Below are 27472 nucleotides of genomic sequence, written 5' to 3' on the forward strand. Positions count from 1 at the left end.
ATGAGGAAGTACAGTAAACTATCCAATCCATCGGTCTTTAACCGCTTCGGCTTTAACTGCATCGCTGTAGACCGCGTCGAGTAAAACTCTGAAAACCATAAGGCTCCTACGAACTTACGACGCCGCAACACGAACAGACAACATAACTTGGTTCTAAATGGTTTAGCATACGTTTCGTGCGCCAAAATAATACGAGAAGCAAGCAAGCTCGACGCGAATTACAGTAAAGGGAACGGGACCGTAACTTTGAGATTGATAGTGGACATAACATGATAAATATGCAAAAAGGTCCTAACGGAAGCGAATCAGAAAACACGTGCCTTAATGAGATAGTTTTTAAGTATCGTTTCCGTCGCACCTTTCATTTTGTTTGTTTCATATTTTAATATTCTGCTGCAGAACATGCGACGGCTAATTTAAAAATACTTGGTGCAGAAATATTTTTTTTTTAGCAACGTGCGTCAGTACTCGAAATTGCAGAAACGTCGAGAGGCCTCGGTTCTTCGGGACACGCGGCGAGCGTTTTAATATTTCAGTTACTTACTAGTTGGAAAGTCGACACGGATCACGGGCGTGTAACGAGTTTAAACAATTTCTGGGCGTGTTCGAATCTCCCCGGTGAAACCGAGCGCGAGCTGAGCTAGAATTATTTAATACGTCACCGGCGCAATTAAAAGTTTTTCGATGTTGTTACAGACGTATGGGACTCGTAAATCAATCTTTATATCTCCGCACTCGTATCCTATTGGTTCCGGGCGCGTGTATTCATTTAGCGTTGCCCGATCGCGACTGCGTCGTTCCGGCTCGATGTTTAGATTAATGAGCCGAGCGTAATCCCGGCCCTGTAATTGGCCGGGCGAAACTGCGACGACACCGAAAACACGGATAAAGATGTATGCGGAATAATAAATTCGCGCTCGACCGGGTCCGTTTTCAGAACGCTCAGCAGAATTTCTCAGGACACGATTTCCTTAACGCGTCGATATTCTGATTTCGTGATTTAGAATATGGCTGCGGTATTTTTGCGTGTATTGCAAGAATTGTCAGAAATAAACGCGGAATAATGAAAACATTGGGAGAATTTCAGAATATTCAGAAAATAATTGATGTTTATTTAACTCTTGTTTTATACAATTGCTAAACAATACTTTCACCGAAAGAACATGAACATCCGAAGTCTATTTATATTTTTATTTAGATCTCCATGTTTGCTCCCATTACCATTTTTTGGTTTTCAGATAATAACGTTAATATTCGGACACCTTTAAAGTGTCCTTTTGACCTTTTCTCTTAAATTGGACCAAATAATTCGAATTTCGTTTTCAATGCCAAACGGACTGGTTTACGAGATAATCTCTGTAAAAACTTTATCAAAAATAAATAATTGGAGTGACAAAAAAAAACATAAAAAAAAAAAGACTGACACTGGTCGTAACAACGTGAACCGATTTCGATTCAATTTGCAGCACGCGCGAAGTTACTTCTTTTGGAACTTTGTTTTTCATTCCAGCCAATTGCAGTTTTTGCAAAACCGTTTTTTACTCACGGTAGTAAAGCATTCAGTCCGATATGAAAAATATTATTGCATTTTGAAAAATGTCTGAATGCCATCGTTACTCTCTGTATATGGACAAATTAGCCGATGCTTTTAATCGACATCGAACGCGAATTTCCATTAAAACATGACTAGTATATTGGGAACAAGATGGAGCTCAAATAAAAAGAGTAAAAAATCCAATTCTGCTCTGTTATGGCTATGTAACAGATCTGTTGTGCAGCTATCGTGTAGTAACATAAATTGTAACGATTTTGCGATCCGACGAAACGCTTCATAACTACAATAGTTATTCGCACGCGTACGCGTGTCCCGAATTAGCGGAATTAGGTTAATTCCTTGCGGGCCGATTTAAAAAACGTGATCATTAAATACGCCGTTTGAACGCACAGTAAGCTTTTTCGTATTGATTTCGCCGCAAAATGCAGAGACAAACGCATTTTCGGTCAAAAGAACTGGCCATCGAGGGTTGCTGTTAAAACGTAAGCAGCTCACGGAAAGCTGCTTACGATCTTCGGGACGAAGAACGCGCTTACGAGAGGAGGGGGGGTTGGCTTGCCTCGGATGGGGTTCGTTTTAAATGACAGACTGTCAGGCGTGTCATCATTTCATTATCATGATTTACGCGGCCCCGCAACCGGCTAATGGGTTTCACAAAGGCAGGAACATCGCGGAATTCCTCGTAAGGTGATTGCGACGCGCGCCTCTACCATTGCTACGTACACCGGCGCGAGATCTCTGTTATTTTTACTGTTCGCCGGCAAAGCACTTCCTCTACCGGTACATAGTGTGCCATTACAACCGGGAACAAATCTTGTTCCTCAAACAGTCTCAACCCGACAAAACGAGAATCTCTTGGCATGCGACGCTTTCGAACTTAAAGCGACACCGTCGAACGCGACGAACCCTTCTCTCCCTTCTCTCCCTTCTCTCCCTTCTCTCCCGATTTAAGGTGCTGCAGCCGATTACCATTGGCTGACCAATTGCCATGTTTTTATTGCTATGTTATTTTTGCTTTACTTTGTTTTCTGCACAATTAGCTCTATATTTATCGGATAAGAAAAATAATTTTTCATTTGTCCACTGTTTTAAAAGTGCGTAAAATCTATTGTGTGTACAACCTGAGCCATTTAATCCTTTCTTAAAGAGGAACATATGTGACGACAATTAAATTTTTGCTATTTTTCCTTTTATGTCGGTCATATCGAGTATCGCTCGCATTACTTAATAATGTACATATTTGAGCATTTTCTTGCATTAAACATCAACTATAGAATATCTCGATAAATATCAATTTCGTCATATTTTCGTGATAAAGAAAAATAACGAAGAATTATTTACCGCCATGTACTTTCCTCTTTACATCGAACGATTTTCGTTCGAATGAATTCTTCATAGAACACGTAGTTTGCTAGAAAAATGAAGGCGAAAGTGCTAAACGACTCGCGCCGTATAACGCAATCATAACGCGTGAAGTCTGCAGTCCGTTAATAATAGTGCAGTTCTGACCTGCCCGGCGGCATTCTGCAGATGATATAGTTAACAGAAAATTGCAGTGTACAATGTAGTGGCAATCAATTTCGTAGATGTTATTTCCAGCGTGTGTAATTTGCGCGAATTGACTTTAACGGAATATGTCAGTCCGGCACGTGCCATTGGTCGCTATTACTGCCAATGACAAATCGCGGTCTAGCCGATAATTATTACGTACACGTATACTTTATGTTTGGCTATTGATTAATGGTATCACGATAAATTACAGTTCACCCGATGGTTCAAGTACCGAACCAGCTAGTTGGCGCACCAACTGGAACCAACGTTACGCTGGTCTGCCTCGTGGAAGCTTCCCCGAAGGCCATTAATTATTGGACACGCGAATCAGGTAAGATTTAATTAACTATTCCCGTATCCGTTTATTTTATAGCCGTCTGTGCGGTCGGGCAAAAAATGCGAACGTTTAAAAACTCATTTACGTTGATCGGTTGTTTCGCTGATCGGGCCGCCGCGGCGGCGGTCGCGTCGTCACCGCGAGTCCGAAACTGAACTTCCACGGGATCAATATTTTCACCGATGAACACGCTCGATGAACGGTCGCCGTTCAGCTTTTTCATTTCTTGATAAATACAATATTTGATATACCATGCGGCCCGTTCACACACAGCGATAAGTCACGCGCACAGAAAATTATATTCGATACCGCGCCGAATATTTCACCGATTGTCAAATTCATTTATTGCAAACGCTTTTATCTATATATTTTTTTCGGTACACAAATTAAATATTATACTTTTATATTTCGAGCCGACTGCGACGCGTATCCTCGGGATTACATGGACGGTTTCGAATATATTTCGGAAATGAAAATGGCCACTTCAATCTTAAACAGAGCATTTTCTGCGCACATATTGGCCGATATTTAATATTTTTTTTTGTTCGTCGAGCGAGATCGTTCGTATACTTTGTAAAAAATTCGTTTCGCTGTATTCATTATTTATGAAATTAAAGATGGATATCGTGAGACGCGACTTACAAATTGGAACAGATTGTTCCAAGCATTAGAAACACGCTTTAAAAACAATATCGCAAAGCGAAGTTCCGAAAGAGCAGGGCAATATACTAAAAAGCGTACGTTGCATGCGCATTCTATGCTTTTATTATAAAATGTTCCAAACGCGTCATTTCCATGTTCTATTCGGAATTAAAAAGTCTCGGTGTTCCTTTTAATATGCCAAATTGCTGTTCTGCGAAATTGTTGCCAGCGATATTAGTAATTGCACGATGGATTCAGACTGTTACCCTAAATAAAAATAGTGGAGAAAATCGTAATGAAATATTCTGTAATCATTTAGATCTTGACCCATCAATCTTCTTTCAAAAAATCAGAATTTCTTGAAGACAGACATTTATGAATTAAACTCGCGTTGGGAAAAGTGTATTGAAACAAATGGGGCACATTTTCATGAAATTAATAGCTTTTGAAAAAAGATATGCAGTTTTATATACTCGCTTACAAATCCGACATTTCATATGCACCAACCTAATAATATTCGAATTTCGTAAATTCTGATCGTAATCGTCACGAGTCCAACTCAAAACGTTCCCGTAATTGTGCTTGCAGGCGAGATGATAATTAGCAACAACAAATACCAGATGACCGAGACGAAGACATCGGTGTACAGTGTTCAGATGCGACTGGTGATCATGAATCTGCAGAAGCAGGATCTCGGCGGTTACAAATGCAACTCGAAGAACTCGATCGGCGGTGCCGAAGGCAACATTCGACTTTACGGTGAGTTTTTCTCAGTAATGGGGTTGATAAAGTTTGAAGACCGTCGTAAAATTTCGACAAAGCCCGCGAGCGTTCAGACGCTTCGTCGGTATACTTAGAATCATTATCGGTGACTGATTTTGTTAAAAATAAGAGCATCTGACCACGCGAAAACGATACGTCTCGTTTCGCTTGATTTGTACTTTTTCCCCTGCAATTGTTATCTTGTATTACACCCAATCACGTTAGACAGAAATGCATAAAATATGCTGTCTAATAAGAGTAAATGAAAAAGTAATTTCCCGAAAAAAATTTTAGTGAGGACGTAAATATTAAAAGGAGAATCTATTAAAAAGAATAACACTATTCAATATATAGAAAATAAGAATCTAACCTGTCGATATTCGTTAAAACTTCTGAATTTTGTTTATTAGATTGTCAATTATTCGATAGAAAAATATCGTATATTTTCATACCGATGTAAGAGCTTTTTGAAGTTTCTTTACAGGCGAATTACATGTACCTGTAAAATTCACAGCATGCCGAACGCACGCCAATAAAGTAGATCGAACGACATAGTTATTCGGAACATATAACGGTCGTTCACCTAATGACAATGGCAATTAGCATTGATTATTAATTTGAGCGTAATAGCCGGTGTATCGGGCTGCAATTGCCCAAGCAGCTTATTTTTGCAATACTGATGATTATCGTCTGGTCTAGTTTAATTTTCCGTGCAAATTCAAATTTGTGTCCCTATAACTCACGAGAACGAAACCATCGTGTTCGTTTTGCTGCCGAACAAAGATGTTTCATGTATGGTCCATTATTCTCAGACAATAAATTCTTATTAAATGCAAAAGTCGTAAATCCTTGCGAAAATAATTCGTTAATCTCACGAATAACAACGACGTTGCTATTTTATAAAGTTAAGTATTATAAATATAGGCCGGTCTCCATAAAACACTCTTTCTGATAATTTTAAAACGCGATAGCGTGTTGAAGTTATAATGAAATACATAAGCATAAAATAAAATGAAAATATATATCACATTTGCAAAAGTATTACGATTATACTACATGCGTAAGTACGCAGGTGTAATTCAGAATAATTCCAGGAAAAAAGTAGCCATTGTTTCCTCAGCGAGTGTTAAAAGAAACTTTTAAATCACTGGCATCAAATTGCTTCACGTAAGCATAGCCATTACTATGATTAAAATATCTTTGTTTGCGGTCGGAAATAGAGGTATAAATACGCCCTAGTTATCACGGTGTAATTTAAAAAGCAAACACGTACTCGCCCTGTTACATATTATAAAGAGACCGCTGAGATTAACACGCATCTACTTTTAATTAATTTTAGTTTGTGGACAAGTTCTCAGGTATTTGACAAAATTACCAAACAATCCTTAATTTAGCCATTGCAAATTATTAATCACTTGCGCACGAATTCAATAATTACGCAAACTTTCGCCGAGTACTTTAACAAACATTGATCCAAGCTTCGTGAAAATTGAATAAGCCTTTTCACGTTATACTTTGAATTAACAAAGATGAACATTTACGAATACCAATGCTATCGAATTCCGTATGAGATATAACTGTTTATTCTGCGGCAAATTTAAATCGATCTTAAAACCACACGAACTTACGGGCCGACCTACTTGGAACGTACTAACGTAGAATACAAGGAACGTATTGTACTTCCGTCTCCGAAATATTTGACGATCCTGCTAATAAATCCAGGAGGTTTAAAGGCTGCGCTACACGTATGCGGCTGTCAAAAGAAAGGCTCGTCGAGAAATACACACCGAGATCGCGTACATTCTCCCATTATCTCAATATTAACCCTAATGAAGAAACATAATATACAGATGTGCTGCGAAGCTGCATATTGCGCGTAGCGCACTGTGCATTCCATTCAAAGAATTTAATACCCTCCGCAGCGTCACGTCGACGGGGGTCTCGCGAAAATTTTTACCGTTCGCGAACAAACGCGAGGAGACAATTTATATTTCCGCGTGTACACATTTCGCAACATCCGTCTGCCTCCGCAAATATCGAGAGACACTCGCGAACGGGCAAATTAAGTGGATTAACGTGAATAATTATCGAGAACGTTAACTTTCACGGTAGGGGACCGGCGACGAACGGTGCGCCGCGGCAAATTAATTAACCGCTTACTTTTATGCCCGCGAGAAGGAACGTCCAAGTGAAAAACCGGGCGCCCGGTTCCACTTTGAAATTTATCTGCTCGCGGAATAATGTTTGTTCTGAGCATTCGACGGCATAAATTTTCGTGAGAAAGTTACCCCCGGACAATCGCGCCCGTCGCGTACAACTTTGAAATGATCGAATTTATCGCGGCCTCGCGTTCCCCGCGCGAGCGCTACTGTTTTATATTGCGAACTTCATAATGCAAATCCTCGGGGACAAAATTACGAAGCGAAATAGCGGCCTTAAGGTAATCGCACTTATTGTTCGCGCGCGCCCTCCCACGCAGTGCGCATCGTTTTCGAGTACTACGAATTATCCGACTCGTGAAACTTTCGAATAAACGGCGCCAATTGGTATCCCCGCGATGGGCTACTGTCACTTACGCTTTTATGATTCTGCGAACAGTTCGGTCGTGAGAAAAATCACTCTATTGTTCACTGCTTAACGCGCGAAGTACCGAAAATTAACTATGGGGTCGGCCATCTGTTGGTTTATTTTCAAGCATAATTAACTTTATACATAACACAGGACACATTGAATCTTATATTTAGAAATTTCCTGCATTGCCAGAGAAATTATACCAATTTCTTTGACATTAAATCCGCGAAATTTTCATTAAAGCTTAACATAAAATATAGTAAACCAATTCTTCCATCATCCAAAGAAAATTCAAGTAATTCCAAGAATGTCACTGCGGTTTTAAAAGATGCACGAACACATTTGTGGCGACTGTAAATCAGGGACAGCATAAGTGAGCATCGCGAAACGAAAAAGCACGGATAATCGTTTCGATAGATAATTGAAAGTGCGCGAGCCACGACGTCGAGCGGCAGCGTAGGTTCCTTAATCAATCGATAAAAAGAAAGCGGTCGGCAAGAAGTGATTGGAGAAGGGTCGAGAAAAAGGGGATCAAGACCTGGGGGTTTCCCCGTGGATGGCACGCGGGGTATTAACTGCCGATAGATCCCGTGGAAGACGTAACAAGTGGAGCAAATCGAGCTTAAGTATTTACGAGGAAATCACCGTAACGCGCAGTCCATTATCAGGGCGCGAACGCCGTACGGCCGGGTCCGCGCTTAATGACGGAAATTTTATCGCGTAAGCCGTGTAAACTAACAGACCCACCGCGTGTATTAGCGGCGGAGAGGGCTGTGTGTGCGAGGGGTTGTCCTGGCGCGAGCGGCGTGCTCGAACTTCTCGTCGAAGTCACGCGATCAGATAAGCCCGGGGGATTAACCCTTAAACCGATGGTATAAACGAAGCGTGAAGGGAGCCCTGAGAAGAGAAAAGAGCGGCCCAGGAATCCAACGGGTGTCCCGGCAGACCGGTGACCCGGACCACTGGATTTAACGGGTCGGGGAACTAAGCAGACCGTCCAACTTTGACGATTCCAGTGCACGATGTCCGATAATTTGATAAATCGCTGTGGCTCGGTATATGACCCCCTTGTCTTAATGAACTGAAATTTTGAAGATTGGTAGAAGAGACGGACACTGGATAACAAATTTTGACTGTCAATCGTTATTACTCTTCGAAATCGTTGATAGAAAGATAATGTAATTTAGAGCTTCTGTTCGTAATAAAATTTTATAAATAATGTCTTACTAGCCTCTATATCTCTATACTGATATATATATATATTTTTGTTCTTAGGACAGAGTAGAAACGAAAATCTTCATTTCCGGATGACAGTGTGTTAAATGACAATCTCAAATATCTCTTATTTCTCGTTCGTCGTTCCATCATTTAATACATCGATTCTCTCTCCTCTCATATCATTCAATTATTCCATTACATTATATAATCCATCATTATAACATTTTAATCAAAATTACTGCACAATTCTTGTTTCTATTCGACTTTATTTATTATTATTATTCATTTATAGTAATTGCATGTTCCAAAACTTGAAGAATAGAAACAATTCATAGTCACAGAAGTTTTCTCAAAATTCATTATGAAGTCATATCTCGAGTGTGGATATACAATGCACAATATAATAAAATAATACAAAGCATTTGTAATAAAAAATTTATGAAGATCAACGAAGATCATTTGTTTCGCAGAAAGATCCGTAGTCTCGGCAGAGGAGCAAAGAGGATATTTCGCTCGCTCAGCGCGACCTGCACACCCGTAGTGTCACCACTTTTCTATATCCTTCCAAAACCCAGTTCTATTGGTAAACAAGAAGACGCAGAAGCTAATCGACGCAAGGAGTAACGGGGATCAGTCGACCGCACCACCAAATCACGTCTCGTGTTGAGCGAGTAACTTAGCCAATAATAATCAAAAGAATGGAATCGAAACAAATTGGAAGAGGCTAGGTGAAGCAGGCGAATGTCTCCTCTCCCCCCTTTCCCGTTACCAATAAGGGAAACGCGTTTACACTATTTTTGCAAGAACATTAACACATGGGTGCTTTTGGAAAAAGAGGAATATTAATTGAATTTTATTTAAGTGCTTTACTTTTTAGGAGTTTTATTTTGACTATTCTAAGAATTTAACAGAAATGTCGCCATAGTAAAGAATAATTTTGATACGTATCTCGGAATATTTTTGTTTGAAGATACTTACCGGTTGCAGAGTTGCCACTGTAATCCAGGGAAGCCAGTCAGAAATAGACAGAGATTACTCTTGTTGGGTAACAGTTCATCTAAAATTAAAAATTTAATAAGATTCGTGAAATTGTAGAAGCGGAGGCAAAGCTGAATTTCAGATAAATCAGTGGCTGCCAATGCTGTCCATATTTTTGGCACGTTCCAAAAAGCAAGAAGATATCGTAATAGAGCTTACGAGAAGCTTATGAGATCGAACACGTGAACATCCTGCAAAAGTGAGCACGATTTATACTAATTTGGAAACTCGGGAATTATTTGTATGCCAGTAATATGGTAACACTGCAAGTAATAACGTAGCATGAATGTCGCGGATTCATTATTATTTATTGAATTTATATCTAACAAACGATCATGCTCGACAGACACGGTACAGTAATCGAACGGAAAGATAAACTGGTTAAATATTAATTTTAATTAAAACACAGTTTTATCATTGGTTTTTTTACGTTGGAATTAAACTTTTGGACTTGCTTTTTGAAAACAGAGTTTCCTTTAACCAAAGATTATGATAACGTTAAAAATAATTGAAGAGCTTTGACACATCTGTTTTTATATTTTCTTTTCAATCGAATTTAGCTTTATAATGTCTGTTGTTATAACTGTTATCGTTAAATCAATGCATATGAAGTTTGGAAGGTGTTGCGTACTTCATCGATATTTTTAATGCTATTTTCCCTGACAGTTTTTGCTACGGCTTATAATCACTGAATTCTGCTGAGCTTGCGACACGTTTTATAGAACTTTCGCGATGCAAACCGTGCGAATGTTCATCACGAATCCCATTAACGTCATCGGTGTCGCTGCTTCCCCCGTTAAATACATGTACCAAAGCAGTCGCGCGTTAGCAATCACATAAACGCAGAGTTTTATGCGCCAAATTATGGGACTACACTTTTCTTAATAGCTTATGAAGCGATTTCGTTTATATTCCGATAACTACTTCGTGAGTTCATGCTAACTATAATTATTCTAAATACAGTTATTGTTACTGAAATACAAATAAATACAAATCTGAGAAGTTATTATGCAAAAATCAAAACATTGTTACGCTATGTTCAACTTACTGAAATTATTAAATAACAAGACGCGTGTTCGACTAATTTCGACTTTTTATGATTGACTTAGAAAATGTCTGTTTTGTATAAAAATACACAGTCAAATCGTCACAATAGCAATGAGAAATGGAATTTTCGGATTTCCGTGCTTTATTAAAGTATACGATAAGATCGTAAGTAAAGTTCGTACTTTGAAACAGTTCGAGCTCTCAAACAGTTCGAACTTTGAAATAGTTCGTGCTCTAAAATAGTTTGAACTTTGAAACGGATGGAACTTTGAAACAGTTCAAACTAATGAAACAATATGGTCTTCGACATCTACTAAGCGGTTATATTTGGCTTATCGATACAAAATCGACACCAATTTTGTACTTTTTCAAAATTGTACTCACCTAAATATTCTTCTAGCGTGTTTGCAATGCCAATAACTGTATAAGAAGAAATAAACGATCAATTGGAAATGATAGGTTTATTGATAGGGTAAATAAGTATTTCTTGGTATAAAAAGATCAGATCACTTCTTATTTGCCAAGATAGTCGCGTTCACTATAAATGGGCGAAAAATGCTGGCAGTGCGAACAGTCGTATGAATTGATAGAGGTAAGATTTCAGAAAAATGCATCTGCAAAATCACGTTCGTCGACGCTCGTGTTCCTTTTTCTCAGTAACCATTCGATCGTTCAAATTGCGACTTTGTGTTCTTTTAGTACTGATGCTATGTCATATTTTAGTCAAAGCCGTTTGCAAAATTTCATAGCTGACACAGTACTATGTATTTTAAACTTGAAAGTTGACGTTTAAGGTAGATGCTGAGAAAAAAGAACGTGAACTTGGCTTATTGTCAACGTACTGAAAAAATGCTTAGTCTCGTTAAAAAAGAAGGGCTATAAATTATTTTTCTTTTTACAAGAATTATTAATATTTACAGTCCATTTGAACGCATGGATAAGTTTTAGTCAACTAATGATTTAACACTCTAGTACGATCAGCTTGAAAATATTATGCATAATAGATATGGGATAAAACCTTATTTTTAATTTTTTTAATAATGTTCAATCGAAGGGTTTGCGAAAACTACTCTTGAAAAATAAATTATCTTTTACAACCCTCAAGGACAGATTTAAAATTTTATAGAAAATATCTTAAATGAAGTTAGTTTGTAATTTCATGTCTGCTTTTATTTTACCTAAATATCTTAAATAGCAACTGAAAAGATAAAGGGCAACGTTAGACCATCGCGTAATCTTTAAACAAAGGGATGGAGGTCTGAAGTCTTGCAAAATTGTATCGTAATCAAACAATATTGTTTTTCATTCAAAATAAAAAAAAAATTAAGAACGACGCGAAGCCCATTTCTCACGCTTATCCTGCTTTCAAACGCACCGTGTAGACGGCGCGAGGGTGGCGCGTGTTAAATGAGAAAAGTGGTTAAATGAGAAAAGAGGGACGCCGGTGTAACACGTACGTAGGTGGGAACGGCGGTGGCGAGATGCTGGCATGTCACGTCAAGGTCTAAAAGTCGGCGAAACAATATCGCAGCCATCGGGCCATCCTACCGCGCGCTACATCTTTCTTCCCTTTTCTCTTGCTGCCGGCTGGTCTTGCCGCTTCTTCTGTTCCGTATTAGTTATCGTTTATCAGGCCAGCCAGACAAAACGCGCCGCCGGGAATTGGGTGAGCCATCTGTTGCCAGACATGATCGATAAAAGTCCGCCAAGTGCTATCAGTGCTAAACTGCTATTTCGACGAGCTGCCGCACGTTTCACTCCCCCCCTCCCCCCTCCCTCCCTCCCTCCCTCTCCGCCCCCGTGCCCCGCGTTCTCGCCACGATTCCCGTGTCTCTCCCTTAGCCGGCAACCACCCCTCGCCACCGCCCCGATGCTCGTCGTTTGACGAGCGTTCACCACCTTCTGCGATTTCTTTTCCCTTCGCGCGGTACTCTCGTCCTCGCACACCCGTTCTTCCGCAACATCTGCCCGGAAACCGGCACCGATCACGGAACTGTACACGCAATAAATCGAATCCGTCCTACAAATTGCTCGTTACTGCTGATTAAGTTTTTATGGATACACGCAGCCGGAGAATTTTTCGACGCGAACCTTGTCTGAATCGAATTTGTTCACCTTCCGAGTACGTCACTTCTCGGTTATCCTGTTCTGATTGTTTAGCGGCTTGCTTTGTTGAAGATTGGAAACATTCCATACGTTTATGAAAAACGCTCTTTTGCCTGCAAATGTTCAGTATTCAAATCTATTTTACAAAGGCTTCGAAAATGTATTGAAGCAAAACGAGCAAGTTTTGATTTAATCGGTAGAATATGAATTACTTAAGTATAACTATTACTTAGAATTAGGTAAGCTAATAACTTAGATTATTCCTTGTCATGACACCGTTTTTACAATTGCAATAATTAGAATATATTCGAGAGTAATAATTTCTTAAATTTACTTTATTATTTAAATACTTTTTAAAAATGTTATTGCTACTTAAAAGAGAGAAACAAAGTTCATGCTTTGCAGGAGTAAAATTCTCATGCGATTTTTACGATAAAAAGCGTTGTATATGAATCATTTTTGATCGAACTATTTGCATGTGAAGCATGTCCTTGACACGCGTTTGCAGTTTTCATAGGAAATACAGTAAAAAATATTTATCACATTTTCGAAAAATTGCAATATTTGAAATATTCGAATATCGTAGAAAAAACTGGGCTTGTTTCAAAGCTCGAATCCTCTACTTTCATCATACATATATTTCTAATTTTCTTCGAACATAATTTTAAATGATTTGACAAGTGGAAAATTAGCGACACATTTTTAACGCGTGACTGAATCAACCATAGATTAAAGATTGAAGCTTCGCCTTTGTATTGATCCCAGAAAAATTGACGTACAATTTTGATCGCTATTTTATCAAGAAAATAAAATAATATGTCGAGTAGATTTTATCCCGTGAAGTCCTCCAGGTGTAACTTCGTTCAAGGTTTAATAAAACAACCAACAAAGAAATCGTATATCAACTTTTAGGTAGTCTTTGTAAATAGAAACTTCAATCGTCGTATCAATGACAGATTCAATCGTGAAAAAAATTTTCCAATGTTTCCAGAGACGTTTCAATTTGCAGTATTTTTGCAAAAAAAAGACACGTCTGCGGCTCGCCACTCGTTGCATAGTGTAAAATCATTTTAGTAAAAACGAATCGCGAAATGTGATTAGAAAATATTTCGGGAGTACGTAGTTACGCGCGTGAATATTTTGAGAAATTCTGATTCCCAATTGTGCACGGAATAATTCCACGGACAGAAAAGAAGAAGCGGGCTTGTTTGCTCTTGTATTTTTGTAATTTCGGTGAATTACGTCGCGGAAGTAGTAATTCGAGAGAACAATATCGACAGAGCACGCCGGGAGGAACGAAACCTCCCATTTCGCCTTTTCCAATTTCTGGAGTGTCAATTTTGCAACACATGGCCCTTCCGTTATCACGATGGAAGATTACACTTCCTCTCGCTTTTTTTCCTCCTTTCTTCCCCCTTCTTTTTTTTTACTGAGGCATCGGACAATTTCTGCAGATAGCTTGATCAAATTGTTCAGTTATTCGATATAGATCCGAAAAAAATTATTTCCTCGGATAATTTTCTTATTTCCGATTCTTATAAACTACCGAAACATGTAATTTATAATACTTACATAAATGCTTCTCGATCTCTGTATTACGTGGATACATTTCTCATAAATGTTTATTCCTATGAGAGAATAATGCACCGAAATACATGATTTCACCAACGAACGACGATGCCGCGTTTTTCGAACTTGCAATTTTATGTTCTCCAAAATAATTTTCAATTAAAACCCTGTTAACTTTGATATATGCAATTGAATATCCAGCATTGTCAAACAATATCGGCGAATAAACTACGATAATTGAAACGCGAAATGAATGCGACGAACATGTTAATCTGACGTATTTAAAAAAAAAGTTCGATTTACGAGAAACGGTATAACATTGTGTAGAATTTTTGTCAGGCTAATCAGTGATGGACTTTTCCTCCATATTTGCTCGGCGAATGCAATTTGTTGTTAGCGTCCGAATTACTGGATCACAATAAAACGAATTCCCGAATACAAAGGTAAAAATTATGAAAAAAAAAAGTTTTTAATATGACCGGTCGCGGGGTTCGCGAAAAGTGAAGTATTTTTATGAAACCAGGGAATCAGAAACATCCCCTATAAGCTGTTGCAGGGGACGTTGAGCGGTTGGTAGTGTGAGTAGTGTACACGCCGATGCATGTATAAATTGAATTCACTATAGGAATTCCTCGTCAAAGAGTGGAATTCTTGCTTCCTCTTTTCGGTCGATATACAGCCCGCTCCTACACAGTGTGACTTCGAGCGTGAAACTGCTCAAGGCCTCGGGCTGCACAACCATGTGGTCACTGATACCGAACAGGAAGAGTCATGCATCCGAAAAGAAACCATTTCTGTTATCACCCGATTCTCCCTCTAACGACCTCGTCACGCAGAAACAAACCTTCTCGAATTTCTGGATCACACGTTTCTTTCATTTATCCCTTCCCTCCATACCTGAGATTTTCTACTAATTTTTCTAAGAGTCCTCATTAGACGTTATAATTTTACTAAATATTTCCATGTCTCAAGAAAATAAGAATCTAGAACAATTTTGCTGTTTAACAGGAACATAGAGAAAACATTTTAGCCAAATAGATATTTATAGGTTACACGAATATTTTCAATATTTTAATGTAAATTAATTTATAGTTTTGAAAGTTTTAGTAGAGTAGAACAAATTTTTACTGAGTATAATAAATCGTGTGAGAAACTAATATAAAGAAAACTGACATAATTGTTGTTTGTAATATTCTGATCTACAATAATAGTAGGTGAATTCGAATTTAAGAATATGTAATAACTAAAGATTAAATATGCAAGTAAGTAGATGAATTCTCACTGCGTCAATTGTTCGATGATATTAATAGTTAAGCTATTATGATGATCTATTGTTATTTAATTCGCTATCAAATTCATCAACTGATAGAACGCGAGGTATTGTGACACCTACGTCTGCAAAGAAACACGGTAAGCAATTAGTCAGACGTCAGTTGCTAATAAGCAGGAAACTAGTCCGCATTCAGAGGCAAATCGGCATGTATCACTCACCCGAAGTAATCTGATATCCAATAGTTAGATAACCAGTTAGCAAAAGCACTTCGGTTTCGAACAGTTAAGTCAGGAAATGGAGTCTATCAATTCAGTAGGTTATCAATCACTGCAGTGAATGAATATTAATATCAATCAACTGCAATTGCTAAATGCGTGTACAGTAACAGTACAACAAATCCACGTATTTCTGAAGCTTTCAATTCGACGCTGTCCGTTTTCTGTTTCATGAACCATAAAATGAATAACTCTATTGTTGACTGAAATTCGTGTTATTGAAACAGAATTTTCTCAATTATTCTGAAAACGTCGATATCACGATATCTGGTTACTGTTGTCAGTGCCATCTTGAATCTTGCATTTCCAGTAACTACAATCAATTCGATTTTTCACTTCTTCCTCGATTATCGACACGACGGTCTCAAAATTTCCATCAAAATAATTAATGCGATGAAATAGAAATTAAAAAGTTAAGATGTTTGCTCATCGCAATTCGTCAAATAATAACAACCAACATTCTGCGACTTTTTCATAAAATGGTCGAATGCTTTTATTTTTTAGAAAATCAAAATGCAGGAGTGAGTAATCAAATTTAGATTAGTACCTAGACTGGACTTAATTTACAATTAATATTAAATTAATATCATTTTTAACTATGCAAAAATCTCTCTTTTGCAAGATATGCAATTGTATCTGGCCTAATGGTACAATTCATGATGAGTCAAAGCCATTGTTGATGCCTTAAATATTTTTGTCCCCGAAGATGGTTCTTAAGTGAAAGCAAATTCAAATTAAACTACTCTACTTATTCTATTTCGCAGATAAAAGAGATTCTTCTTTCACTGAACTGTGTTTCACCGCTTTCTGTTTAGATATGGATCTGCCGAACCACTCGAAGAAAGTCGGCGATCGACGAGGGGACGAGGATCCCAGCGACTCGATCAGTGATCGCGATCATAGACTGAATCACGTGTACCAAGGTTCCCTCCGGGAAACGGGCTCGACCCTGGAGCCATTCTTCGACGGCGATTCCGCAGCCGGGTCCTCCGTCGAAATTCTACCGCCCGCCACTTGTATCCTTCTGATAGCATCTTGGCACCTGTTTGCTCTCACGTAAACAATGTTCGACTACACCGAAGGAGGAGAAGAAGCAACGCGCTCGATCCAACAACGGCGGCCAATGATTTTCCTTGTTTCCACCGTCGGGCTCGATAATCGCGAACTCGCTTTATTCAACCATCGACGCGGAACCGATTCGCAACAGAGTTTTGTTTCGCCGGTGATTAACTCGTTTGTATTCTATCGCGGCATTCCATCGATGATACTCTTACTGCATCCATGAAACGTATTCTCGAAAGTGTAATTCGATTCTCTAGATACGAGGAGACATTTGGTAAGTGAGGATTTTATTTATCGTTTCATACATCAGTTTCACCTTACTTTTCTTTTCATTTCCAGGTGGTATTTATTTTCTAGATTGTATAAAGATCCGCAATTTGTGTTTCAGGTTTCTGATTTATTTTTCGACGAAGGTTTGTATTTATTTGAATTTATTTTCTGATCACAGGATTTAAAAGACACGTGATTCTTTTTTAAATTTGTCTCCAAGAACATCGACAGACCGTTTTCTAATCTTTAAGAAAAGATTTTCATGACTTTTAATATTTATACTACAAATTGAAGTTTGTATATTGGAATCTATAATTCTTGCGATCGATAAGACGACTTCGTCAGCGCATTCTTTAGCGTAAACAAGTTCGTTAAACGAGCACACTGGACCAAGCCGTACTCTTTAATTGCAAAGGAAAAGAACAAACGTCGAGAGCATGCTTTCGTGGTGCAAAGCGTGGTCCAGAAAGTAGATGGATCCCGCAGGTTTTTCTAAGGCCTACGGCGGTTTAATAGCGATGAGTTGAAATTCTCCCGGGGTAAGCATTTTTCTCGCCAATTAAGAAGACACGTCTGGTTACAGCAATTTCAGCATCCACCTGTTACTTGGCAATCTACCTGACCTACGTGTAAGTCCGCACTTTAATGCAGCACCACTTGCACGATCTTACGACAAAAGAATGAGACTAGGAGAAACTTTCAGAGCACTTTCGAATGTACAGGGTATTCACGGAATCACGATGCCATGGCTTCGTACACCTGTGACACTCGTTAACTCTTTATGTCCTAAATTATGTACCTAATTTTTTTGTTTTTATTGCTGTTTTTTTTTTTCGTGGCGGAGAACCGCCTCGGAACTTTTTGAGTAGCCCAAAGGCTGTATACTATAAGATAATTGGGGGAGAATGTCAAACAACCACGATTAAAAATTTATTGCTTGACATTTGACGTGTCCGCCGCTGAGCTATCGCCCCCCTGAATTATCTGAGAGAAATAAATTTTTTAATGAAATCTAGATTGGAAGGTCAGATTTTACGTTAGGAATGATTTAGCAGCTAACAAGTCCTAGACAAAAATTAATAAGATAGGGGTAAACACGAAAGCTTAGCTATACAAAGTAGATAATACGATGCGATAAAATGGAATATCATGATCAATATACATAGTATAGTATAGTAAATCTGATAAGGGAGAAAAAGGTGGGAAGAATGATCAAGGGACATGAAACGTTAATCGCACTGTGGATCATTGATAGATTAGCTATAACTGACTGTTTGGAGGAAAGTTATTGACAATAATAAAAAGTATTTTTATGAAGCAGCTCACTTTAAGTTCCTCTCGAATAAACGTCGAATTGTTAGAAGCAGAGTGCACAGACGTGACCTTCTTGCACTTAATATTTAATAGCATAAGCAATGGGAAACTTAGTAGATTTTTGTTGTCGAAAATTACCGGCACTCCGATCATCTCCCGCCGAGGAATATTTTGCAGTATTGATCATAAGAAAAAACTATTATTTTATCGCAAGAGAAAAAAGAATATCGGAAAAATCGCGGAGAGAATAAAAGCAAAATGTATGTTACTGTATTCTGTCGACTACCGCCCAGTTGTGTAGACAAACAGAAACGAGAAACAAATTGAGAAACAGTATTAAAATCAGGCGCGTGTAAATGAAGTTCCGTGCTCGTAGAGCTAACGAAAAACAACTAATGATTAAGCGACGAGCATTTCAATTCGCATTTTCATAAAGCAATTTAAGGAAATAAAAGTGGCACGCATTTTCTCCGGTGCTGATTATTTTGATTACACAATGGCGCGACGCTATGAGAGCTCCTACTTGATTATAACGTTAACCAAACTAATTGATAGTATAAATATCTATAGGTATATAGACTAAGGAACTGCAAACGTGGACAAAAGTGTCCGCCAACGAGAGTAACAAAAATTCCATAATATTCTTATCACTGGACAAAATTACTGCATACGCGATGTATGCCATCTTCTGAAGCCGTGAAACACCCTGTATGTTTTAAAATGTTTTGAAAGAATAAAATGTCCAAGAATACTCCACTGGAACATTACTGAAGACATAAAAGTTCCATTGCAGCTCGGAAACAAATTACGAAGTTCGATCGTTGATTCAATTTCGAGATTCGTGAAACAGTTAGAATCTCTTAAACAGGATTCTTCTTAAAATGTCGTGGATAATTAACAATTTGAAATCGACAAGGGATTTCGATACTTCCTCTTAACACGATTAATGGAATCGTCCATTAAATATCTTAATCGAACGTGAATATATTGCGATAACAAGATTACTAGAAGTTGTACGATATATGCTCTTTCGCATCGAGTACTCATTTAAGATTTAAATCAATTGACTCTTCTTAAAAAGATTCCCAAAAATTAGATTTTTCTCAGATTGTTAGCCAGATTTGACCATTAAACACTAAGCCTACCATGCTCTATTTATCGATACGTGTTGCTTTATAAGAATGACAATTTATTTCAATATGTTATGTTTATTAGAATTGTTGCTTCAGTTAAAAAAATTCGATGATTTTTTAATGAACAATCTTTATAGTTCCAACACTTTGCAAATGTGAAACATCTATTTAGACACTCTGTCCTTTCTGTTCAACAAACGAATGAAGGAAGTTCGATCTTTCTTATAATGACGACTAATTATAGTGTCACCACTCTCCAAATGGAAAACGTGAAACCGCTGATCCTGACCAGCACAGTAGGTTTAGTGTTAAGATGCAGAACAGATTTCTAACATTAGGGAAGTTCAGAAGCTCAGAGTTACCGCGAGTTACAACAGCCTTTCTCAAGAAACTCGGTTAGCGGCTCTGGCTACACAGTGATTCCCCGATTTTGCTATTCGGAAGGGGTTAAATCGGCTGGGACTACGAACAGATTCGCTGTTTATTCAGATTAAAGCGGCCGTCCTGGTATTTATAACACGATAGGATCCGGGCTGCACTGAAACCATACCACGAACGCGAAATTAATATTCTGACGAATATCGGGTAGGGAGTAACAGTAGGGACGAAGATCGTCGTGGATCTCGTTCATGGATCTCGTCATGTTGAACAGCTCCGTCGTGCGATTGTCCGTCTAGGCTTAACGAGATATCTCGTTAGCACTGCATGTTCGTTCGCGGTCTCTCTGCCTCTTTCTACCTCTCTATCGCTCCCTCATTCCCTCTCTCTTCCCCCCTCTCCCTCTCTCTCTCTCTCTCTCTCTCTCTCTCTCTCTCTCTCTGCCTCTCTCTCCTTCCGACTCTCTTCAATACTAGCCGTCGATTGTCTGATCTGTTACGGTGATAGAATTATTAAATCCCAGCCTTTGGTTCCTCAGCTTTTTTTATTCTCGTCTCGACTAGCAGCCGGATTTTCTCTTCTTCGTCCCTATTTTTCCATCACCCGTTCCACGGAAATGACGCATTATTACGATCGCTGATAAGAGTAATCGACAGCCGATATAAATACCTGTCCGTCGATATTCCAGTTGAAATTCTTAGACGGAAAAACTCTGACAGACAAATGTTTATTAAACTGTTAATAGTTTAATTTAAGTCACTGAAGTGCGGATCCTTATACAACGGTGTCTAAGATTCACTGTGAATTTAATATGTGATTTAGTAGAGTTTCGTTTAATTTGTTTCGTCTAATTTTGATGAAAGATTGATTTCAGTTTAAACTTGTTATATCTGCATGTAAAATTGTGAGTTTAATATTCTACGGTTTCATCCGAACAGACGCATTTGCTATGTTTTATGCATTTGAAAAATGTGCGAATGTCGGAGTTATTTCTGGGAAAGTAAGTATCATCAAAGGAATGATCGATTATTTAGGTATAGCTATGAATTCGGTGCTTTACCGTTGAATCATTTATGGTACCATTTGAAATATTTATTTCCTCGCTACTTTGGGCACTTTGCAGAAAGGACTCGAACGTTTTTCAATAATTGATTACCGTTAGCGATTCACGCGAACCCGTACATATCCCGGATCAATTATATAGGTAGTGATATATTTTACGAATTCTATGGAACGTCGAAGAGTACAAGCCTGAAGCGATCGTTGGATTCGTGGACAGAATGTGGACAGAAGGATCGGACTGAGTTTATAGGAATCGGTACAAGCGTATTGAAAGAAAGCTTTTGCTATACTAACTATAAAATGCAAAGTAAATTATCGCAAAGGACGAGACGATTCAGAGGATGTTCTGTTCCATTGATTTTATGATATCAAAATGAACATATCATCAGATATGATAAACATTGTACAATTCTCATTCAACTTACCTCCAGTCGAATGGTGAAGAAAAATTCATAATCAGAGTGTCTCCGTGTTGAATCTGTTAGCTGACTGCCAAATTTGTTGCTGTTTATAAATATAATATTAGGGTAAAATGTGTTGAATATGACTCAGAATGAAAGTATTTACGATCCGAAGCACAGAAGTATTCGCTTAACGATTGTTAGTGACGTAATTACGAATAAACTTACTGTATTTAATAAATGAAAAGTCTTTTATTGTTCGACGAACTAGATGTAACAAAATATTTCTTTAATTTCAGTTTCATTTATTCATTTAGGTATTTATCATTTACGTATTTTGAATAACATTCTTTTCATTGACTGTAATACCCGGCCCTTTACGTTCGACCTAACTGTCCTTTTTTTCATTCATTCTGTTCAGATTCGTTAATGTTCATAAATTATCATCTATTTTCTACTCGGGACCCTTTCAAGATCAACATATCTATGCATTTAAAATTGATTTGTTATCAGTCACAATAATACGACGATAAAAATATGTCATTATTATTGAGAAATCGTCGGTGATCCTGAAAATTAGATCGATACACACGAAAAACATAATTTATATTTGGTAGAACAAGCAAAAGGATGATGAAAATATCATTTAAAAAATTTTAACGACTTGTGATTTCGAGATTGATAATTATCGTCTTAACACATCATTTGCCAGAAGCCTAGTATACTTTTTCATGAGTGAACTGTCTCTAAGAAAAATTCGATAATATTATTTTAGAATAAAATTTCCGAAAGAACTTGTTACATAAGATTAGTCTAAATCAGAGCTATTCAACAGCTTAACCCGTACGGATTTTCAATTTAGGGCAAACAACGATCGACGGACTTTAGGCAGCATTTCCAAGGGCAACAATGTCCAATTCTTACATCCTCGTGAAACACCCCATCATAGAACATTAATGCGTGCGAGTGAGACAAAATGGATGGCATAAAAGACGTAAACATTTCGTACTTTCTTTTCCTTGCGTCCCCACTCCACTTAGGGCTCGCCCGTCACTTTTACTGCCGGCGTTGCCTTGCACACAACGAGGCTTGTTGAACAGCTCTGGTCTGAATACTGTGATGAATCATAATCCATTGCGATTTCGGAAAACTTTTTAAGAAATACTCTTGACCTTCCATTTCAAATAGACAATTACGAAGCTGACGGTAGATACAGTGTTAACTGAAAATAATCCACGTTAAACCACACGAGAGATTATTAAACACCAAAAATGATTTTTGACTCTATTTTGACTGCGGTTACCGGGTCGTTTCGACTCAGTATATGTAAATCGTCACCTAATTACTCAATTTTCGGTGAATTAAATAAATAGTTGTTACTTACACTATGGACAACAAAAATGGTAATAGTTCTAAACAAAGTACCTCTAAAAATATGTTTTGAAGAATTGACGATTAAATCGGTGAATCGTTATAAAAATCGTCAATTGTGATCCGTCAACCCCGTCTCTTATTCTTCATCCAAATAAAATCTTGCCTAACTCTGGTTAAAATTGGCACGATGAATTACCAGCTCCATTATCCGAACAGCCTACAGACACGTAAAACAAAAGTGGCGCAGAAATAACAGAAAATAAAGCAGTAGAGAAAGGGGTCGGGAGTGAAAAAATTAAATACATTAGCCGAGCGTAAAATTGATAATCCAAACGGAGGTAAGGAGAGCTCATCCCGAATTCCAGCCAATGCTCGCGTGTATTATGCAAATCGCAATCGAGCCGGTTGTAACGATAACGATAAACGCAGTCCCACGAAGAAGTATAATTATTCATTCGTCGAGCGGACGCGTTTTGCTGCTCCCGCCGATCCAGCCCCTTTGGAAATTGGGCTGCCTCGCGCCTGTATAAACGGACCGAAGGGAGGGAGAGAGAGAGAGAGAATGAGAGAGTGAGAGAAAGAGAGAGAGGAAAGAGAGAGGAGAGAGAAAGGGAAAGGGAGAGAGAGAGAGAGCAAGCACAAAAGTCGTTAATTAAAGCCGGCCGCGCGAGCGAGAATCTGTAACCGTGCTTTCGATACCGCAGCGATCGGTATGCATGTGCGAAGAATGCCGCGTTGTTTGTATGACGAGCTTCCAACGTAAGTAGCGTAACAGAAATAAACCGAAATACTAAACAGGAATAGGAAGAGTCGACGTGAAACGGGAGAAAAAGGGAGAAACGATTCCCGTGGTATCCTAAGAAACTTGTTCTGTTGTTTTCGCGAGGAGAGGGAATAAGCCGTCGCGTGAATATTGAGCAGATCAGTATAGCAGTCTGTGGTTCTGTGCGCACAGATGTCTAGTCTTATGCGAAGGGTGCGAGCTATTGTATTTTTCTGTAAATACGTTTCCCCTTCACAGAGTTCTACGAGCCGCGACTACGACACAAAATATCATTGGATTTGTTTCAGAATTTTGTCGCGAACCAGCAGGCATTGAGTTAACAAAAATTGAGAACATCTTTGTCACGAATTTGCGAAGGATCGTTTACTCTGCGGAGTATATCGTTGTTCCAATTTTTGTAGAATAATGCCCGTGTGAACTGTGGATTCTCATCCAAATGCCTGTTTCCGCATTCGGTTTTACGAAAAAAAAAAAAAAAACTAACAAAGTCTTTCCTATAAAATTTCTTGCGACGAAGATAAAGCAAACGATTCGTTTTTATTCGTACACACGTTTCCCTGTGTCTAGGTATTTTAAAATCGTGTCCCATAAATCCATAAACTTCCGCAATCTATTCACGATGGTCCGCGGTGTATCGATGATCTTTAGAAAGGTGCACTTTCTTTTAAATTGTGTTTGCGATGAATTGGATTGTAGGTTTAGCGACGTCTTCGACGAAACCGAAGTCTTCGACGTATTGCTGATTCAGGACATTTTCTTTAGAGCGATTGGTAACTGACAGGTGTCCTTTATCAGCAGCGTTCGTCGAATATACATTTGAAAGTGACTGATTCGAGGTGACACGATTTGTAAATGTACTATAAGAAGCATTTATCTAACGGAACCAATCGAACGCAAACTGAGCCGAGTGAAGCGAGAGCGATTCCTCGGTTTGCCTATTCGAAGGAACGTGCCAAATATGTATAAATTTTGGGTGAGATGTCGTGCATTAATTAGGTGTGTACATTTTCTTTCCATCTTTCTCGTCTTCGTTTTCATCCGCTTCGTGTGTTGTCGAATGGTTCATTGGACGCTTTATGTCGTTCGATCGCGAATGTTTACGACAGTGTCGCGACGCAGAAGTTCTGTCGTTGCGGCCACAAGCATTCGGGTCAATAAATTTAATGTTTGCAGTAACATACGACGTTAATTAACTCGCGACAACGACAGCGTGATAACACACACTGCCCGATGTATGTACTTAAATATTTTGTACGCATCAAGCGACTAGTTCATAGAAGAGTTTTATTTCATTAAAGCACGTGGTAAAAGGAACTCCAGCTTGAACAAACTCTTTGGTTTAACTTGTTCGGAACGGGACCTTGCTCGAGACAGAATCATTTGAAGCGGCCGTAACGTTTGGTAAGTAGAACAATTTAATAGTACTCGGATAATCGCGAATTTGAAACATTGGGAAGGTTAATCTTCAATCGTCCAGCATTTAGCCGACTTAATTTGTCTGTTGGCGTGGGAAAATTGTGCAAATTCAAAACGTCTAAAGCGGAGTTGAATAAAATTTTATTTGGCTGACGGATATGAGATTTAGGAAAACGTTTTATGGAATAAAAGTGGATCTAGATAACGATTTACTCCAATAAAATCTTATTTGAAGAATTTTACGGTCCTTACTCGAATAATTTACTGAAATAACAAATGAAGAATTATTCGAATAAATAGAATAATTTGAAACGAATTCATTCGAATACTTATTCTAAATAAATATTTATTCTAATGATGCTAAACTCCGGTTCAAAAACAGTCAAAAACTATTAGAAAAATTGCTCGATGAGGGTGAAATTAAAATGAAATTAGTCAACGAAACTAACAGATTTTCAATGCATTAGTCTATGAGATTTCACGCTTTCGGATTTTGAGAATAAAGAACCCGGAAAGAAATACAAAAAACTCAGAGCCATGGCTATAACCGCTTAGGAAATTCGCAACTAGAGACATGTACGTTTGGGAATTAGAGAAGTGGGCATTTAGGGAATTTCGAACTAGAGAGTTGGACGCTTGAGAAATTAGGAGCGAGGAAAGTGGAAATTAGGGAAATGGACATTTGGGAAGGTAGGAACTAGGAAAATGTACGCCTGGGAAATTGAGAACTGCGAAAATAGACAGTTGGGAAATTGGAGATTAGGAGGGTAGACATTTAGGGATTTGGGAACCGGAAAAATGAGCATCTTACGAACTTGAAGACATGGCACTCTGAATATTTAGGAAACCGACAGATAATTCATTGAAAATAAAAATTTCTAAAACGAGGCGCAGAGAAACTTGGGAAACAGTGGGCGAAATTTCGGTCGCTAAAAGAAGTTGAGAAAAGTGAAAAGTCGTGAACTTGGAAAAATCAGGAACGAAAAGAATTTGTAGTAGTTTCTGGTTTAGCAAGAAAGAAGGATCCCGAATTCCGAACAAGTTGAGTTACCTGTACGAAACTCTAGTCCCAGCTGTGAGCGTTTCGTCTGCATGGTGAATGATTGCATCGATGCAAATTAGAGGATGTGATGATGCGATATTTAATGACGGTGAATATGAGGATACATTTATGTGTAGATTGTGTAAAATACGAAATAGAACGAAACAATATTATTGAAATTATTGGATTGTTGACTGTAGGTGTTTACAACGGTTATATGAAATGTATACATATGTAATAGACTCGTAAGCTATAAATAACACAATGAGAAAATCAAACGATGGCGAGATCGGCCCTCCACGTTTCGACGACGATGATCGCTGCGACGGTCGTATCCGGGTCTTTTTCTAAAGCAATGGGAAAGCACGGAAAACGAACAGAGCCCTCGCATCGATCTGATCTAATGATTGCAAAAATTTCGCTGATTAATGTCCTGAATGAAATATATGATTTATACGGTGATCATGATTTATAGCTATTCCTAGCATTACGATCGTAAAATCTAAAGGCAACTGACTTTTTGTTTAATCTGTCAACGCCAGCGCCATGTTATAAAGTCTAGCTGCGCTCAAAATAATTTATCGCAATCATACCATAGTATACACATCTAAATAAAACCTTATAATTCTTTATTCGTGTGTTCATATGATAGAAAAATTACGTTGATATTATTAAGATTATAATTCCAATTTCGCAGAAGAAAAGAAGTTTCTACCCTAGAATCGAACGTGGAGGACTGTACATTTGTGCTTTGTCGAAACAATCGAAGCGCGAGTGCATTGTAAAATAATCTACCGAGTCATTTGCCCGTCGACGAGACGGCATCGAGAGTGTGTAAATACTGACGTTCACGAATCACTGGCAAGCTCGACGATCGAGAGAATCGAGTGGTAGTCACCTTGCCGAGCGACGCCGAGAATCGCGCGAGAAATCGGCGCACATTTCGAACAAAAAAACGTATCGAATTTAGTAGAGTAAGTCGAACAGGCCGCATTAGCATCGATTCGATCCGCGGATGAAAACGAGATTTCATCGAGAAAATTGAATCAGAGAAAGCAACGAAAAACATCCCCCGACGCGTCATATCTCGAATACATATCGACGACTTTTTGCGCGCTCGAGTAGCGTTCCCACGCACATATCGGAAGGACAATTTTTTTTTGTTGCCATTCGATACCGACTGGTCGCTCGCTCGTCGACGATCCCGCCGATTATCGCTTGATATTCGTAAAAAGTGACGCGTGGCTAGCGACACGTAGGCACATTAATTAAGAGAGAGAGAGAGAAAGAGA

General features: G+C 38.5%; 1 protein-coding gene across 1 annotated transcript in view; it reads left to right on the plus strand.

The window, feature by feature from the left end:
• Positions 1-17004, plus strand: part of LOC144475949 (lachesin) — a 147675-nt gene extending 130671 nt beyond the window's left edge. The window contains exons 6-8 of the mRNA XM_078192405.1: positions 3318-3437; positions 4674-4844; positions 16760-17004. Coding sequence (XP_078048531.1) covers positions 3318-3437; positions 4674-4844; positions 16760-17004 — 536 coding nt within the window. The remainder of the gene's footprint in view (positions 1-3317; positions 3438-4673; positions 4845-16759) is intronic.
• Positions 17005-27472: the final 10468 nt, after the last annotated feature.

This window comes from Augochlora pura, chromosome 10, assembly GCF_028453695.1.
Source record: "Augochlora pura isolate Apur16 chromosome 10, APUR_v2.2.1, whole genome shotgun sequence".
Lineage (NCBI taxonomy): Eukaryota > Metazoa > Arthropoda > Insecta > Hymenoptera > Halictidae > Augochlora > Augochlora pura.